General features: G+C 50.3%; 1 protein-coding gene across 1 annotated transcript; it reads right to left on the bottom strand.

The window, feature by feature from the left end:
* Positions 1 to 1,938: 1,938 nt before the first annotated feature.
* LOC119112897 (protein unc-80 homolog) lies at positions 1,939 to 15,293 on the bottom strand (the record flags this gene model as incomplete). Its single annotated transcript, XM_037237203.1, is given in 11 exon segments — positions 1,939 to 2,098; positions 2,528 to 2,740; positions 3,499 to 3,574; positions 3,872 to 3,986; positions 5,129 to 5,238; positions 5,593 to 5,719; positions 8,155 to 8,278; positions 8,561 to 8,726; positions 9,027 to 9,172; positions 13,666 to 13,853; positions 15,179 to 15,293. Coding segments are annotated over 11 exon segments (1,540 nt in total), but the record flags the coding sequence as incomplete, so codon positions are not given.
* Between the last annotated feature and the right edge of the window lie 329 nt (positions 15,294 to 15,622).

The following is a 15,622-nucleotide window of genomic DNA, read 5'->3' as shown; positions in this document are numbered from 1 at the left end:
ATAAAAAATCCGCTTTGGAAACGGCATCCATTAATGCAAAGCAGTTCATTGGTTTGGCATGTTTTGAACAGGCTGACGTTTTGGACCTGACGTAGGGCACTGATCTTGGTGGGTCAAAACGTGCAATTTGCTCAAAGGATGCCACATTGATTACTAAACAGGCACTGACAATGTTGCGCTTCTGCAATCGTTTGTTTTTTACCCTGCGCTTGAAAAACCGTAGGGGGGAGTCAACTTCCCCCGGCCGGGCGCAGGTTAGAGAGCGTAACACGCAAATGAATGGTCTCGAATGGGCAAAAGGTTAGAAAAAATGTTACCTGCACGGTCAGGCCTTCCCCAATGTTGCTGTACCCAGCAGTGCAAGCTATGGAGGTTGAACCCACGCAGGATGCTTCCACGAAGCGCAACATTTATAAATGACTGCAGTGACAGAACATTTAGAAAGCTGCCTTTAACTTGAAAAAATTCAACAGTAAAATAGTAAACCAACGTGATTCTAAGGGGACAGGGGAGGGTAAAAAATATTGTCGTAGATCAGAAAGTTCCTTTTTCAGTTCCATCGACTGCTTTCGAAAACAGGACGTTTCCGTGATAAACGAAGACAGTTCAAAACTTGGGAGGAATATATTTTTTCAACACCAATTCCCATAAAAATAAAAAGCTTAATAGAAGTCCGTTTCTCAAAGTGCAAGGGCTAAATGTATCGTGAGGCCCTGAGCCACGGAGCCGTCCGGCTCGCCGGTGAGGTCGGGCCATCGCCTTGTGCCGCTGACCGCCACCCGGGAGGGCGCCTTTTGTGCGTAGCGTGCCGCGGGGTGTATCGCGATCCGGCGGAGGCGGTGTCCCCCTGCCTGCACATCACTGCCGCCGACCCCGCAGAATCGCAGTTATTTGTGAAGTGTGAGGGCAGCTCTGCTAGTCTTTTCATTCCCGCCAATTTGGAGGGGCCTGACAACGCAACCGATTTCTGGACGTAGGTAACCTTCAATCAGCCGTAGGGCGAGAGTGACCACTGGGACTGGTTGGCCTATCATCCTAAAAACGTCACCAATCGGTTAATGGTATGATAATATCGCAGTCATCGTATATCCACGAACGTTTCTAGGTTTACAGCTTTTGGAAACGTTTATGTTCGAATGAAATAAGAGCAAAAAGTTTACGTGTAATAAAATAAATAGCAGCTTCCAGAAAGCAAATGACGATCACGGCCAGCCGAGCGCGATGCAGCAAACATCTGCCTACACGAAGCCAAGAAAATTGGGCATTGAGGTTCAAAGGTCAAATGAGACGGCAAAGTATATACCCAGAGTTGTAAATTGAATGCGTCACAACATGCCCGCAAGACGCCCTCAAGGTATACGTATCTTAAGCAGGCTGTTGGCAGTGTGCCAAGTATTCTGATGCCGGGCTGCTCAGTTGCAAGCACTCTTCGGGCACGGCCAGGGATAACGCACAAACTTCTGACTGTTTTCGCCGCAGGATCAGGCCTCGCAACGGTGACCAGTCCCTCTTCGCCGTCGTGGCGGTTACCCAGCGGGGTGGCGGGGAAGCGATGACGGCCGTCAGGCGTCGCCACCGTGAAGAAGTGTGTAAGTCGAGTGGGTCTGCTGACTCCAAACACAACTATTTAACGCACCGTCGAAAAAAAACACCCTACCAGGATCGACCTCAAAGTCGACCAGCAACCACCTCAGCGCCCTCAGAGCAGTTTTCTCTACAAAATCTTACCGGCTCCGGCAGGCGGGTGCAATGACAAGCGACTTGGTTCCGGTAGGCCGGTGTGTATTTCACACTCCACCGCCAGTACATTTTATTTACAGCCGCACACATCGCACGCACGCACGCACGCACGCACGCACGCACGCACGCCCACGCACGCATGCAAGCACGCACGCACTCGGTGTTGATGCTGTCAAACCAGTGAGACGCTGTGCTTACCCTCGTCCAGGAAGTCCTCTTCGTCGTCGTCCAGTCTGAGCTGCCGCTTCCTGACATCATCCAGAGCGTGACAGAATGATTCGCCCTGTCGCCTGGCGTCGCCGCCCGCCTCGCTCGCCTTCGCCTCGCTCAGGGTGGCCTCCAGACGAGCACCTAGCGCCTAAAGTGGCCCAAGCAACCGATCATCAAAATGCCTCCGCGCACAGGCAACGGCCATGGTGAACAAAAGGCGGAGGAGCGAAGTCAAAACGACGGCGGAGCGAAGTCAGATTGGCATAACGGACGACGGGCAAAAGGAGTCAACAAACCTCCCATGATAGTGCATCCACAGGTGGCATTGGTCACATGATGACGGATAGGACCAGCAGAGGTGCGTAGAGAGCGTGGAAACATTCCACTGCTGCGTAGCCTGAGAGAACTTCACGAATGTCGTACATTGGAACTAATTTTTATCATTTGAAGCTTGCAAAGCAAAAGCCCGCCACCCAGCACAGGAATTGGCTCGTCGTTGACTGTATACCAGACATTTGAAATCCAATTGATCTCCGGAACCTGTCTGCCCGTCGCGCGGCCGCTGCCACACTCTCACCTCGGCCCACTGGTAGAACAGTTTGCCGGCAGCCCTCTGTAGGATATGAGTGCGCTTGGCACCGGTGATGGGCTTGTTGTGCAACGGGCCCGAGCTCCGAAACAGCGGCAGGTTCAGCTTCATCCATCCCGGCCACATGCCCTTGTTGCAGCGGTGCACAAAGTGGGCGCACTCCAGGTAAAAGCAGGCTCGTGTCGCCACCGGAACGCCGGGCTGTGGAGCGGTGCGGCTCATCAGAATGTGGACGTTTGACGGGGAAGACATGACCGCAAGTAAACGTCGCTTTTGTACGGAGGCCTGTAGCACCAGGCCACGGCCCATGGGGCCGGCCGTTTGGCCAACCGGCCGGGTCACGTGGGGGCGCCCGGTCAACAGCTGGTGGCGGCCCGGCGACTCTGCGCGGGTGAGACCGCGATGTACCGCGAGGCGGCGCTAGCGGCAGTGATGGAGGGGCGCTGGATCTCATGGCCCGGCCCGTAGGCCCGGAAGATGCCATATACATTGTACGTGCTGCGCAGGTAAGTAAAGTGCGAATGGCTAGAAGTGTGTAACCGCTCTCGCAATCATGCAACCGTATGCAAATGGCGAACAATACCTGTAAGCAATTATACACAGCAAAAGGTAAAAAGGACGAGAAACGAGTGCTGATGATTAGTAATTCCCGACTATATATGTGATTGCTATCTTGGTGTTAATTCCAAGCAGAATGTAAGCATTAGAATGTGTACGTTAATAAACGCAGCAGCAATAAACAGCAGGCGTTCGGCATATCACGTGTTAGATATCTTCATTACAGAATTTTCGTTTGTCATGTAGTCCACTTTGATATATGCCATCATTCCGGTCTACCTGTGAATACATGAAGTGTGCATCACAGTCTTAGCTTGACTCGCAGTGTATGCTCGTCTTAATCTAAGCCCGCCCTCTACGTTTCGTTCTCACGTGACACGTGAGTGTGGCGTGTGACGCACCAGGGTGAAGGCGGTGGCCACCAGAGGGGCGTCAGGAACGGTGCCCGGTGCCGCCGCCTCCATCAGCAGGTTCAGGCTGGGGGCCAAACAGCAGACGCTTTCACACCGCTCTCCACAGCCACAGCTGCGCGCAACCACTGTTGTTGTGTGGCAGTGTCAGCATCGCCAAGCGCTGACACTGCCGGAATGAGTGCTCTTAACTTTGATACGGTACACGATACGCATCATTTCACCTCAGAACACATGGAGAGCTACAAACGAAGTAACGTGAGGGAGCAAACAGCCTTGAAGGTCGCCAAGCCCACGGTTCTGACAGCCCCCATGCCAGATCCACAGCCGTTGTATGGCTCACGCCCACGCTCGCTGGACCTACATCTTCATGCCGCCCCTGACGGCTGAAGTGTTCACCAGACGGCACTCCTTGACGATCATGTACTCCAGGCTCTGAGGATAGCCGTCGAAGTCCCACGAGTTGTGCCGACTGCGATCTGGCGGGCACAGATAGTGGTGCAGCTCGACTAGTGCGGAAGAGCCGCTGAAAGACCGCGTGACCACTGTTCGGTGCCAGCGTTGCTGCTACCCGCATAGTTGCTGACGTCACAGATTGTGGTGGAGAGCCTGCGATGGGGTCACACTTGCACAATGCAACATAGCGAGACTTCATCCATACTGTGGCTATGAGTTACAGTTTCCACGACGCCTCGCAAAAACGAGGCAACGAGCTAAACAGACCCGCGTGCCAAACTGGCCGGCCGTCCTGTGGATTACCTGGGATGTCCTCAGTGGTGCTCTCGCTAAACAGGCCCGCGTCCCACGCTGGTCGACTGTTCTGTGGATTACCTGGAATGTCCTCAGTGGTGCTCTCGCTAAACAGGCCCGCGTCCCACGCTGGCCGGATGTTCTGTGGATTACCTGGGATATCCTCAGTGGTGCTCTCTCTAAACAGGCCCGCGTCCCACGCTGGCCGACTGTTCTGTGGATTACCTGGGACGTCCTCAGTGGTGCTCTCGCTAAACAGGCCCGCGTCCCACGCTGGCCGACTGTTCTGTGGATTACCTGGGACGTCCTCAGTGGTGCTCTCGCTAAACAGGCTCGCGTCCCACGCTGGCCGACTGTTCTGTGGATTACCTGGGATGTCCTCAGTGGTGCTCTCGCTAAACAGGCTCGCGTCCCACGCTGGCCGGCTGTTCTGTGGATTACCTGGGATGTCCTCAGTGGTGCCCTCTCTAAACAGGCTCGCGTCCCACGCTGGCCGACTGTTCTGTGGATTACCTGGGATGTCCTCAGTGGTGCTCTCTCTAAACAGGCCCGCGTCCCACCCTGGCCGGATGTTCTGTGGATTACCTGGGATGTCCTCAGTGGTGCCCTCTCTAAACAGGCCCGCGTCCCACGCTGGCCGGCTGTTCTGTGGATTACCTGGGATGTCCTCAGTGGTGCCCTCTCTGAACAGGCCCGCGTCCCACGCTGGCCGGCCGTTTCTGTGGATTACCTGGGATGTCCTCAGTGGTGCCCTCTCTGAACAGGCCCGCGTCCCCCCTGCCCGGCCGTTCTGTGGATTACCTGGGATATCCTCAGTGGCGCCCTCTCTAACAGGCCCGCGTCCCCCCTGGCCGGCTGTTCTGTGGATTACCTGGGATGTCCTCAGTGGCGCCCTCTCTGCGGCGGCTCCTGCCCAGGCCGATCCTGCTCAGGTGGTCCTCCATCCTCTTCCGGGCTCGGTAGAGGCTCAGGCTGACGTTGCTGGCGAATATGGCGCCGCGCAGTGACTGCACTGGCAGTGTAACACGAGCTCGTTCTTGACGCAGACGTGACACTAGTGACTGGAAGATGCCACCACTCTGCTGGTCCACATCAGCTGGAGACGAGATTAAGGTCTGGGCACTAATTTCAGGGCGCAAAGTTTAATTGCCGCATGCATGGTCAACGAGCAAGTGCTGCTCGTTCTTTCCAGTCGCTTTTCGTATTCAACGACGCCGACCGACGGAAACACTTTGAGACTTCACATCCATGCATCACTGATATTCAGTGATACTAAATGGGATGGGTGATCGATAGAGCAGCGGGCAGCAGCGGGCTGCCGGCCGACCAACTCACCCTGCTCTGTTGTAGCGCATGACGCGGTAGACGGAGGGCCGCCGGCTGCCCCGCTCCGAACCTTCGCCATCCTCGGCTCCCTCCTCGGAGCCCTCCCGGCTGGAGCCCTCCCGGCGGAACAACGACGCTGCCGAGCAGAGCACGATCAGCCAACGACCGGCAACAGCAGACTTAGGTCGATGGCGCCGCTCCGGAAGAGGACACAGCCGAACACTGACGTCGGATTTCAGAAGGTCTTCGCGGAGGGATGCTGCATGTGTCCACATAAATCTTATGTCAAACATATCAACATCATACAAACATCAAACATACAAACATCGAACAAACAACAAACTCAAATCTTCCCCGTAATTAGCTAGATAATAAAACGGCTTCTATTACTCTTTTTCAGCTGCCCTCTAGCTTTCCTTTCATCCGCTACAATGCCAAAGCGGCATCTGTATTTGTGTATATGTAAACGCATATGGCTGTGCGATTTCATGGCTGCCATACTACCAGTTGCTAACCTGCTCTGTTCATCTCCTTTATTAAAATACAAACTGTCACGTGAGATCTGAAAGCAGAATGTAGCCGACACAGACTGAACAAAACTTTTAGTTTTGGTCCAGTTCTAAACTAATCAGATCAAAAGCCACATCAAGGTGACAACGGAAGTGTTGCATACGTTAAAAATGGTATGAGTAAGGCAGTTAAAGTTTAAGGAGAGCGACATGTGTGTTTCATGCTTTTACATGCTATGGAGAACTCTAAAGAAAGGGGTCAAGGTCAAACGTCCATGTCCTTGATAGTTTTGGCGTGGATATAGGATACATATATTTTATATATATATATATATATATATATGCATACAGATACATATATATATATATATATGCATATATATACACATATATATATATATATATATAGGATACATATATCCTATATATGTATATATATCTATATATATATATGAATATATAGGGTATATCTTGGCAGAATCCGTTCTTTTATACAGGTCTGATTAAAAATGACTGTTATCTCAGCATTAACGACCTTTTATGAATGCACTGTTCGAGTTTCCGTGCTTTTGACTTCGCAATTTCTTTTAGACCAAGGGTGGTTCGTGCAAAATGATTCATACATTTGTCAATCTGTACGTTCTTGCGTTTCGAGATTTTATCTCATCGTCGGGGAAGTCAAAACGGCAAAAAAGTAAGCTTTGAGTTTTTGCGGATGCAAATTGTGCATCGGAATTTTTTTAGCACAGATAGACAAATGAAGCATGGCCAGTTGAAGTAAGACAGATTCCAATCATCTCTTTGATACACATAAAATGCACCATTAATGGGAACACTACAAAGACAGGAACACATTGTCATTGCTATCACATCAATAGCGCTCACCGTCCACCACCAAATAACTCAATGGTGTGCAAGAATTTGTTTGTTTAGGGCTGGAGGAGGTTCATGAACAGAAAGACTTTCCCAAAGATTAATTCTTATTTTTGAGTTTTGCTTTTTGTCCAAACATGCCTATATATACAATTATATATATATATATATATATATATATATATATATATATATATATATATCAGAAATCAGAAACCACTGTCAGACTGGCCAATCATGCCTTCGAAGACCTAGGTGCACTACCATGTGTTCTGTGCACTGACAACTGTAGTTGCATGCGTTCCTTGCAGACAGTTTTCGTAAAAACGCGTCCCCCCCAAAAAAAAACACACGCCGGAACGATAGGAGTAAGCGTCATTGATATGTGAGGTACATTAAATACAAGTGAAGTTGTGTTTAAGTGCGCTACAGCGGTCTGCATGCGCGTTGAGACCAGTTTAAGCGAGCTTGTTGAACTGCGGTGTGCGAAGCAAATTTCATGGGGTGAGCGTTAATAAAAAATTAAGGGAGCGCTACGCACGTCATCGCCCTCCCTTTTATCGAACCCCAGTGACTGCAGAGGTCTTATTAGCAGCCAGGGGTCATGGTGCCGCCTGGGCTCCAGCCAGGACCGCACAAGTGGGAGCCGGAGGCACCAACCACTCGACTATTACGCCGCTTGTGGACGCATTCCAATCTCGTTAGCAGTAGAAAACCTCGCCACGGTGCAGTGCGGCGAAACTGCAGAGTTTCTCAACTGTTTGTTCTGCGATTGACTACCGGCCACCTGGCGGGTGGTGACGGCTATCCGTCAAATGCTGTGGGATATTTACAGCCTTATGCTTCTAATTTTTTTAAAACGAAATCTGATCACATTGCTGTGGTCAGAACATTCGCCTGAAGGCATGCCTTCGAAGGCCTAGGTGCACTTCCAAGTGTCCTGCGCGCTGATGTATCTGTATTTGAATGCTTTCCCAGCAGATGCGTGTTATAATGGCTGCCAAATAAACGCACACCCTTTAACAGCTTGGTTTCCGCTCTCAGGCAGAGCCCTGGACGTGGTCCGTAGGCATGACATCCGTACCATACTGCTGACATGAACGGTCCCAGCTCCCATCTGCACGTGCGATCCGCTGATGCCAAGCACGGAGGTGTGGCGGGCTCGAGGACGACACGGCGCGCCACTCACCGAAGCGTGAGACGCGCCGACCGGGCGGCTCGTCGGCTCGCGCCGAGTACCGGTGCTTGCGTCGGATAGTGGAGGAGGGGCTGGGGCCGGGCGGCGTCTCGTCCCCGTCCACGTCCAGCATGCTCTGTGGAACAGACGCCATGGCTGGTGTTCGTCGGTGGCAGCAGCAGACGTTGTCCGGGCTGTAGACGGGCTCAACTAGGACTCTACACCAGACAATCGTGGTGTTTTTCACCACCTACAGGCGCATGGACAACCATACAACATATTCATGAAGACGGAATGCGCTGCAGGTGCGACAGGGAGGAGACCTGCATATGTGTATGAGCTCATAGATGGCACACGGCTAGAAGACTACCAGATCCTGACCTGGTCGCTACCAACAGATTAACCCTTGGTCACGGACCTGCACACTGGGCGCCTTCTTTATCACGGAGGAGAGCGACGCCACAGTGCTCTTCTTCTTGAAAATTGACTTCTTGTGCGCCCTCTCCTGCGTAGGCAGGTCATCCATGGGATAGAAGTTGGTGGGGGAGTCCCGAGATCCAGGCTCCGTCATAGTGTGGATGCGCCTTGGGATCGAATTATGTTTGTTAACGGTGAATATGTACGTCAGTTGCGCCCCTCACAAAGTCAGGCCGCATGCCTAATATCACGGCAGTAAAAGTCATTATCTCAGAAAGCTTCTTGAAATAAGTAAAAAATGAACACGAGTGGATGTCCTTAGAAGATGTCAAAAATATTCATGAAGGTCTCGAGAATATATCACGCCCATCAAGACGTTAATGACAAACGACGGTATGAAATCGCATAACGCACATTATTCCGGAAGTCTAATCCAGCGTTATTGCGGTGACTATTAAACAGCTTACCGCACTACTTTGGTCGTGATGATGGTGTTCTGCACGTTACGTCGATCCGTAGAGTCCAGAAACGCGGCCAGCAAGACCCGACGGAAGATGCAGCCGTGGTTGTCGCGCACGTACACGATGAACTGGCGCACGTCGTGATACAACGCCTGTCCGACAGGGGCACGTCGCAACAACACGATGCCGTGGTTGTCGCGCACGTACACGATAAACTGGCGCACGTCGTGATACAACGCCTGTCCGACAAGGGCACGTCGCCACAACACGATGCGGGAAATCGGCGATTCTTTTCAACTTGCAGGCATGATATTTCAGTTATCATAATATAAGTCCATGACAAGCTCACGAAGTACAGCTTGACAAGTTTTGGTTGAATTGTGCAATATTCGACAAGAAGCTTGTCCAAAGGAGATTGCAAGCATCAAAGAGCATTGTTCCACATCAGTTTGGGGTTTTGACCTAGAATAGCCATCTTGAAAGATCAATGGGTGCAGTTTAAAGTCCTGCCGTTCTTAAAGCGGGTGTTCCACATTTACATGGGTTTTGAACTGAAATCGCCATCTTGAATATCATTCGGTGCGGTTCACAGCCCTGCACTCCTTAAGACCCAAATTAATCTAGTTTCTCAGTCACGCGCCCGCAACGATATGCAGACCACCTTGGGGAGACAAGCTCAAGGTCACCTAGGGATCCGTAACGCCTATAATAACGCCATTCAAATCCCTGCGATTCCATCGGCCATGCGGCGATCAAACCCCCCCAAAAATATCATTTTTAAGTCGTTCACGTCTGGCGTTCAGTGAGAAGGACTTCCAGATATGACGGCCATCAATTGGCTCTCAATCAGTGTCGTGTGAGGCACAGTGACGCGATGAAGCAACGGCGTTTTGAGAAGCATATGGCGACAAGAGCACATCGGGCCTGGCCTCCTCAAGTTCTGCATGCATCCTCGAAACTACTATTACCACTTGGCCTGCATGGATGTAGCTGTAAATGGAACTTTTAGACTGATAAAGCTTTTTCAAACGGTTTTTAAATGTTGTTAGAGAGGGACTTCCTAAAACTTCGTTTGACGCCCCATTCCAGTGGTTCACTACTCTTTGACTAAATGACATTGTCTCTTTAAAACTCTACTCCTACGTTTTCCTAAATGAAACTGGTTTCCTCTATGTGTCGGCCTAATTTCTAGTGCTACGTGTAGATCTGCCTTGTCTATACCTTTCATAATCTCAAATACCTCTATCAGATTCCTTTAAGTTTACGACCCTCCAGCGAATACAGATCCAAGACCCTAATCTTTTCCTTATAGTTTAAGTCACCAATACCATGCATCACCTTCGTTGCTTCTCGCTGTACTGTTTCTAGTCTGTCAGTATCTTTTTGGAGGCATGAAGACCAAGCCTGTACGCAATACTCTACGCATGGTCTGACGTGAGCTAAGTGCAACTTTTTGACAAAGTTCCTACTCTTGTAATGGACGTCGCTATTAATGAGTCTCAGAATCCGAAGTGCCTTGCTCCTAGCAGCCCCATATTGTTTTCCAGCATTCAGTTCCCTATAAATTATGGTCCCTAAGTCCTTTTATTCCTCGATCCGGTCTAACTCCCAGCCTCTCATTTTATAGCTAATTCCCTCGCTGCCGAAACTACCCAAATGCATCACCTCACACTTATCATTATTGTATAACATCTGCTACGGAGAAGCCCAGCTCACTAGTTCCTTTGTCTAGTCGTTAGCTGTGCCCATCCCGGTCGCCCAGTTGGTTAGAGCGCCTGCTCCTCCGCTCCACCCACCCGCGGCGGGGCGAGGTCGAGTCGCTAGTGTTCGCTATTTGCCCTCGACAGGTATGTCCTGCGGCCGGCGGCAGCGGTTGCGCTAAGGGTCAGTTGACGTCACAGGGCAGAACGGACGGCGCCGAGCATCGCGGCACATCAAATTTTCGCCAGTAAATTCCTGCCGTTGCCTGGAATTACGCAACCGGATGGTAGATGTCAGGGCTCACACAACAAGCACTGCTAACCGTGAGCTCTGAAACTTGCGACAAAAACAGCCGATATGTTTGAGAGCCCGCAGGGCGTGATCAAAATGGTCCCAAACAAATGCCCAGTCTGGAATGCTGGTGGCTGACCGATGACCACATGGGCATTGGGGTTGACGAGTGATCGCCATCTTAAAGCTATTTGAATGACCTCAAAAGGTTTTAAGTAAGTTCGTTTGATTTTCTGTGCTTACGGTGAAGCAAATTAAAGTCACCCCGGTGCGAACATCTTCAATCGCTTTATGCACAGTGCATGCATATGCCGGAACTGTACACAACGTAGGGCAAGGTTTGTGCGCTGAGTTGTTCTATAGATAGCCATCCATTGTTACACCTTTGTTTTGCATGGTCCGATTTCGTTCTTTACTTGCTCTGACCGCACCGGTCGGGGCCCAATACAAAGACACACCACCACACCAAGAGGGCCAACGCACCCGGAATGGATGGGGAACACAGACCCTGATCGTGGGTCTTCGTGCACAAATGAACATATTTTAATGCCATCTAATACACTTACTACGTCTATGGATCTGTACCGATCGTTCGTCCTCGGTCCGTTGCGGTTTGTAGGCAGGACGAGTCGCAGGTCTATAAACCGTGACGGCAGCAAATTTACAGGCCAGCGTAGGTGCACGTCTTTACGCCGGTAACAGCCACATTTTGTGTGAGCATATGTCGACACGTACCGGTTTTATCAGGCGACATAGTGACTGAAAAAAACGCTGGTTTTTATCCCCAAACCAAAACTTCGCATCGTACGCGTTGTACGTTCCTCATCAGCTCGCGACGTACAAGAGTTGCAACGTTCAGTGCTGATATATCCCTTGCCAGCCGGGAGGTATATCAGCAGCATCTTTTGTTAATGGATGCGGACAACCCTCGTTGTCAGGCGTCAAATTTATAGTTGAGGTGGCCGAACGAAATCGAGAAAAATATGGATGGTCTGGCGCTCATCAAACTGACGTGGTTGGATGAAACGCACCGTAAAATGAACATCCCGGAATATCTTATTGCATTTGTGACTAAATAGATATACAATACCCTCGCGTTATGCATTAGATTCAGCGCCAAGTGGTCTGGAACTAACGGTAATTGTAACCGTGTCAGGCAGTAATATATGCTTCCCGTCCCTTCACGCTCCTTTCTTGCCATGCGCTGATTTCGCCCCTCCTCCCCCTCCAAACCCGCAACCAGCCCGCACACAAGCCGCTGCCTGTCCGCAGTCCGCTATTGAAAGGCACCGGCACTCGAGAGGCTTCCCGCCAACCGGCCAGTAAGAAACGTCTCGAGTAACGCCACACTGTCCCAGACACAGGACAACTAGCAGGCTGACGCGAATGAAAGCGGCGCGAACGATCAGCTGATCGGCCGACAAAGCCGGTTTCGGAAACTGAGCAACAGTAGTGGTGTTTGACCGCATACCATGCGGGAGGGAATGGCGTCACGGTCCAAGGCGCCGCCTCTCAACCACAGGGAGGAAAGCTATTTTGTGGACATTATTAGCTCTGTTCATTATGTCGTGAATTGAGGATGTTGTAAATAGTGGACATTATGAACTGCAGACATTATGAGCTGTGGACATTGTGACATGGGGTTTCTTTTAAGTAAAATAAACACTGCTTGAAAATACTGGACACACTAAAATTTATGTGTTTACAAAGTATGCCCCCAATGCGTCATTGTTTGATGGCGTCATACAAAGTTTGTATGACGCTGAGGGCTTGCCAAACTGGCCGTGCCATATTGCCACCCTAGCACCCACTTGCACTTCTTCGATCTCCCGAAATGTGGTCTTGGCGTGCTAGCGGTATTTGCGGAACCAAATATCGTTCCATGATCATGTTTTGACTCTTTCTCGTCGTGTTTGTGCATGTTTATACGTGAGTTTAGATATTTACTTATATGAACATATTACGGCATGGAACCATTGCCAACTTATTCGATTACAAGCCTTATTGCCGTTATAAATAGCTCCCATGTCCAACTTCTTTGCACAAACGTGATTCGTGATTGAAACTTGTACAGCGTGCTCAACACGGACCGAGAAATTGACGTGCATTATATCTGCAAATCGCGGTCACGAATGCCAGATATGAACGGCTCGACGATTATATTCTTATTTGACTTGAGCAACGCATGGCCAATGGGGACATAGGATTTGAATGTCGTTTCTATGGCGTCATGCATGCCTCAGAGACCTTGCAATAGTTTGCACGAAACAGTCTGCACATCTTCACAGGCGTTTAGTTAAAAAAGCCAAAGGGTTTTAGGTGGTGAGAAGGACAGGTTCCACAGGGCTGTGGAATGCAACAAAGGATCTTCAAAATGGCCATTTCACTTTAAAGTCCAGTGCGAATGTGGAGCACTCTCTTTGCTATGTTTCTATAATCGCACCATGGAATTTATGCTTCGAACATAGCAGGATGCCAAAATTACCTAACATGTCGATCTTTATTTGAAACAGATAATCACCACTGACCCACAACACGTACCAATAGGGACTCGTTACACGGATAATATCATAACTTTATGTAGGGGTGGAGATTGAGACAAATGTCATCGCCACAAACACCATGGATGTGTGAAGACTACCAGATCCCGTACCAGGTTTTCTGGCAGCTTGAGCTCCTTAGCCATGGCAACCAGTCGTCGCATGTACTCGCCGAAGATGAGCCCGATCATCTGTCCCTCCACGCCCCGAATGCTGGACGTTCCCTTGACGGCGCCGAAGTTGGTGGCGTAGCCGAACTGGTGGCCGCCGTCCGCCTGCTTGCTAGCACCTCGCTTCTGATCTGCGGCGTCACACACGTTTGTGCGGGGAAAATCAGTGAAAAGGCAACAAACGGGAGACTGAAAAGTTACGTGTGCGAGCAGGGCGAGACGATGCACTCGGATCAAATAGTCAGCTAACGGAGCAACTATCGAGACGAGCTGCTTCGTCGAAACGAGCCATTCAGTCCATCTCAGGTTCATTACTAGATAAGAAATGCATACATTGTTCACACTTCCCTCTTAGGGCCCTCCTCCAATCGTTTCATCCCATCCGCCCATCCCCGAGTCCATAATCCGGTCCGTGACACATTCACTCCAGCCTCCAATCGCACTCTTCTGCTGGTATATACGATCTTCCAGCCATCTGAAGCCCATTTCTCGTTCAGCACATCCCATCCACCCCACCCTCCTGAGCCTATTCCACCGTCGGTGCATCACATCCACGCCATCCTCTGCGCCCACTCCCCGGTTGGTAGCTCTGTGCCAGCATCCGGCCCTTACGTCGGCTTAATTGATGACCTCTGGCAGGCGGCGGCGGCCATTTGGCTTCAGTGGCGGCAGCGCTGTGTCAAGGGGCCCTCTCCGGCCCACTGATTACTGATGACTCAGTACCTACGCTGGACTTACAGTCGGGAAGCACCGGCTGCTCACAATGTTTCCCGTTAAAAGCAAAGTACTCTCTCCCTCATTTCCCCCCCTCTCTCTCTCTCTCTCTCTCTCTCTCTCTCTTCTACTCTCTCTCTCTCTCTCTTCTACTCTCTCTACTCCTCTCTCTCTCTCTCTCTCCTCTCTCTCTCTCTCTCTCTCTCTCTCTCTCTCTCTCTCTCTCTCTCTCTCTCTCTCTCTCTCTCTCTCTCTCTCTCTCTCTCTCTTCTCTCTCTCTCTCTGTCTCTCTCTCTCTCTCTCTCTTTCTCTCTCTCTCTCTTTCTCTGTCTGTCTCTTCCTCTCTGTCTCTCTCATTCTCCCTCTCCCATTCTCTCTCTCCGTCTCCCTCTTCCTCTCTCTTTCTCTCTCCCTCTCTCCTTCTCTCTCTCTCCCCGCCTTCATTTCTCTTTGCATCATTTTCCTGCTCCCTTTCTTCGAACTTGTTTGTTTCTTCGTCGGCCTTTCTTTCCATCCCTGACACTATTTTTGGCTCCCACAATGTGCTTTTCATCATTTTTCCGTTTTTCACAAAGCTGTTACAAATCTCGCAAAGCGAAGCTCTCACACCGCTTCATATCCCTGCTCGCCCTTACCATTTGTCTTTCTCCAAGTGCGCCAAGCGAAAAACATACGCTGTTGTGCGACAGAGCTGTGATCCGCGGGCGGTGGCGGGGCCGGCCGGCTCTTGCGGACCACTCACTCATTGGCGAGACCGCCTGACAGTGGTCTCCACACCAGCCCACGAACGAGTGCAGAAACTCCATAAGCTCGTGGATCGACGACTGCGATGACAGCTCCAGCATGTACTTCTTGAACTGAAACAAGACACAAATAACCGCAGTAAAACCAGACAGTAAAAAACAAGATCATGTAACAAAGATCCGGTTCCAAGATGCATGTGCTGAAAGACTTTAAAAAGTTATTGTCATGCTTCTATGAAATTTTAGTGCATACCAAACATTTTGACTAGGAACATATTGCTTTGATACAATTCCATCAACATGCAATAGGTCCACTCAATGCATCCAACTTACAACTGCTTTGTTATATAAAACGATATTCTTTATAGATAAACAATACTTTTTATGTGTACACTCTTATCTTTCTTCAGACCACAGCTTTACTTCACCCAAATTCTAGGAAA

This window comes from Pollicipes pollicipes, unplaced genomic scaffold (assembly GCF_011947565.3).
Source record: "Pollicipes pollicipes isolate AB1234 unplaced genomic scaffold, Ppol_2.1 Scaffold_7261;HRSCAF=8764_pilon_pilon_pilon, whole genome shotgun sequence".
Taxonomy (NCBI): domain Eukaryota; kingdom Metazoa; phylum Arthropoda; class Thecostraca; order Pollicipedomorpha; family Pollicipedidae; genus Pollicipes; species Pollicipes pollicipes.
This window is presented reverse-complemented; position numbering and strand designations above follow the sequence as displayed.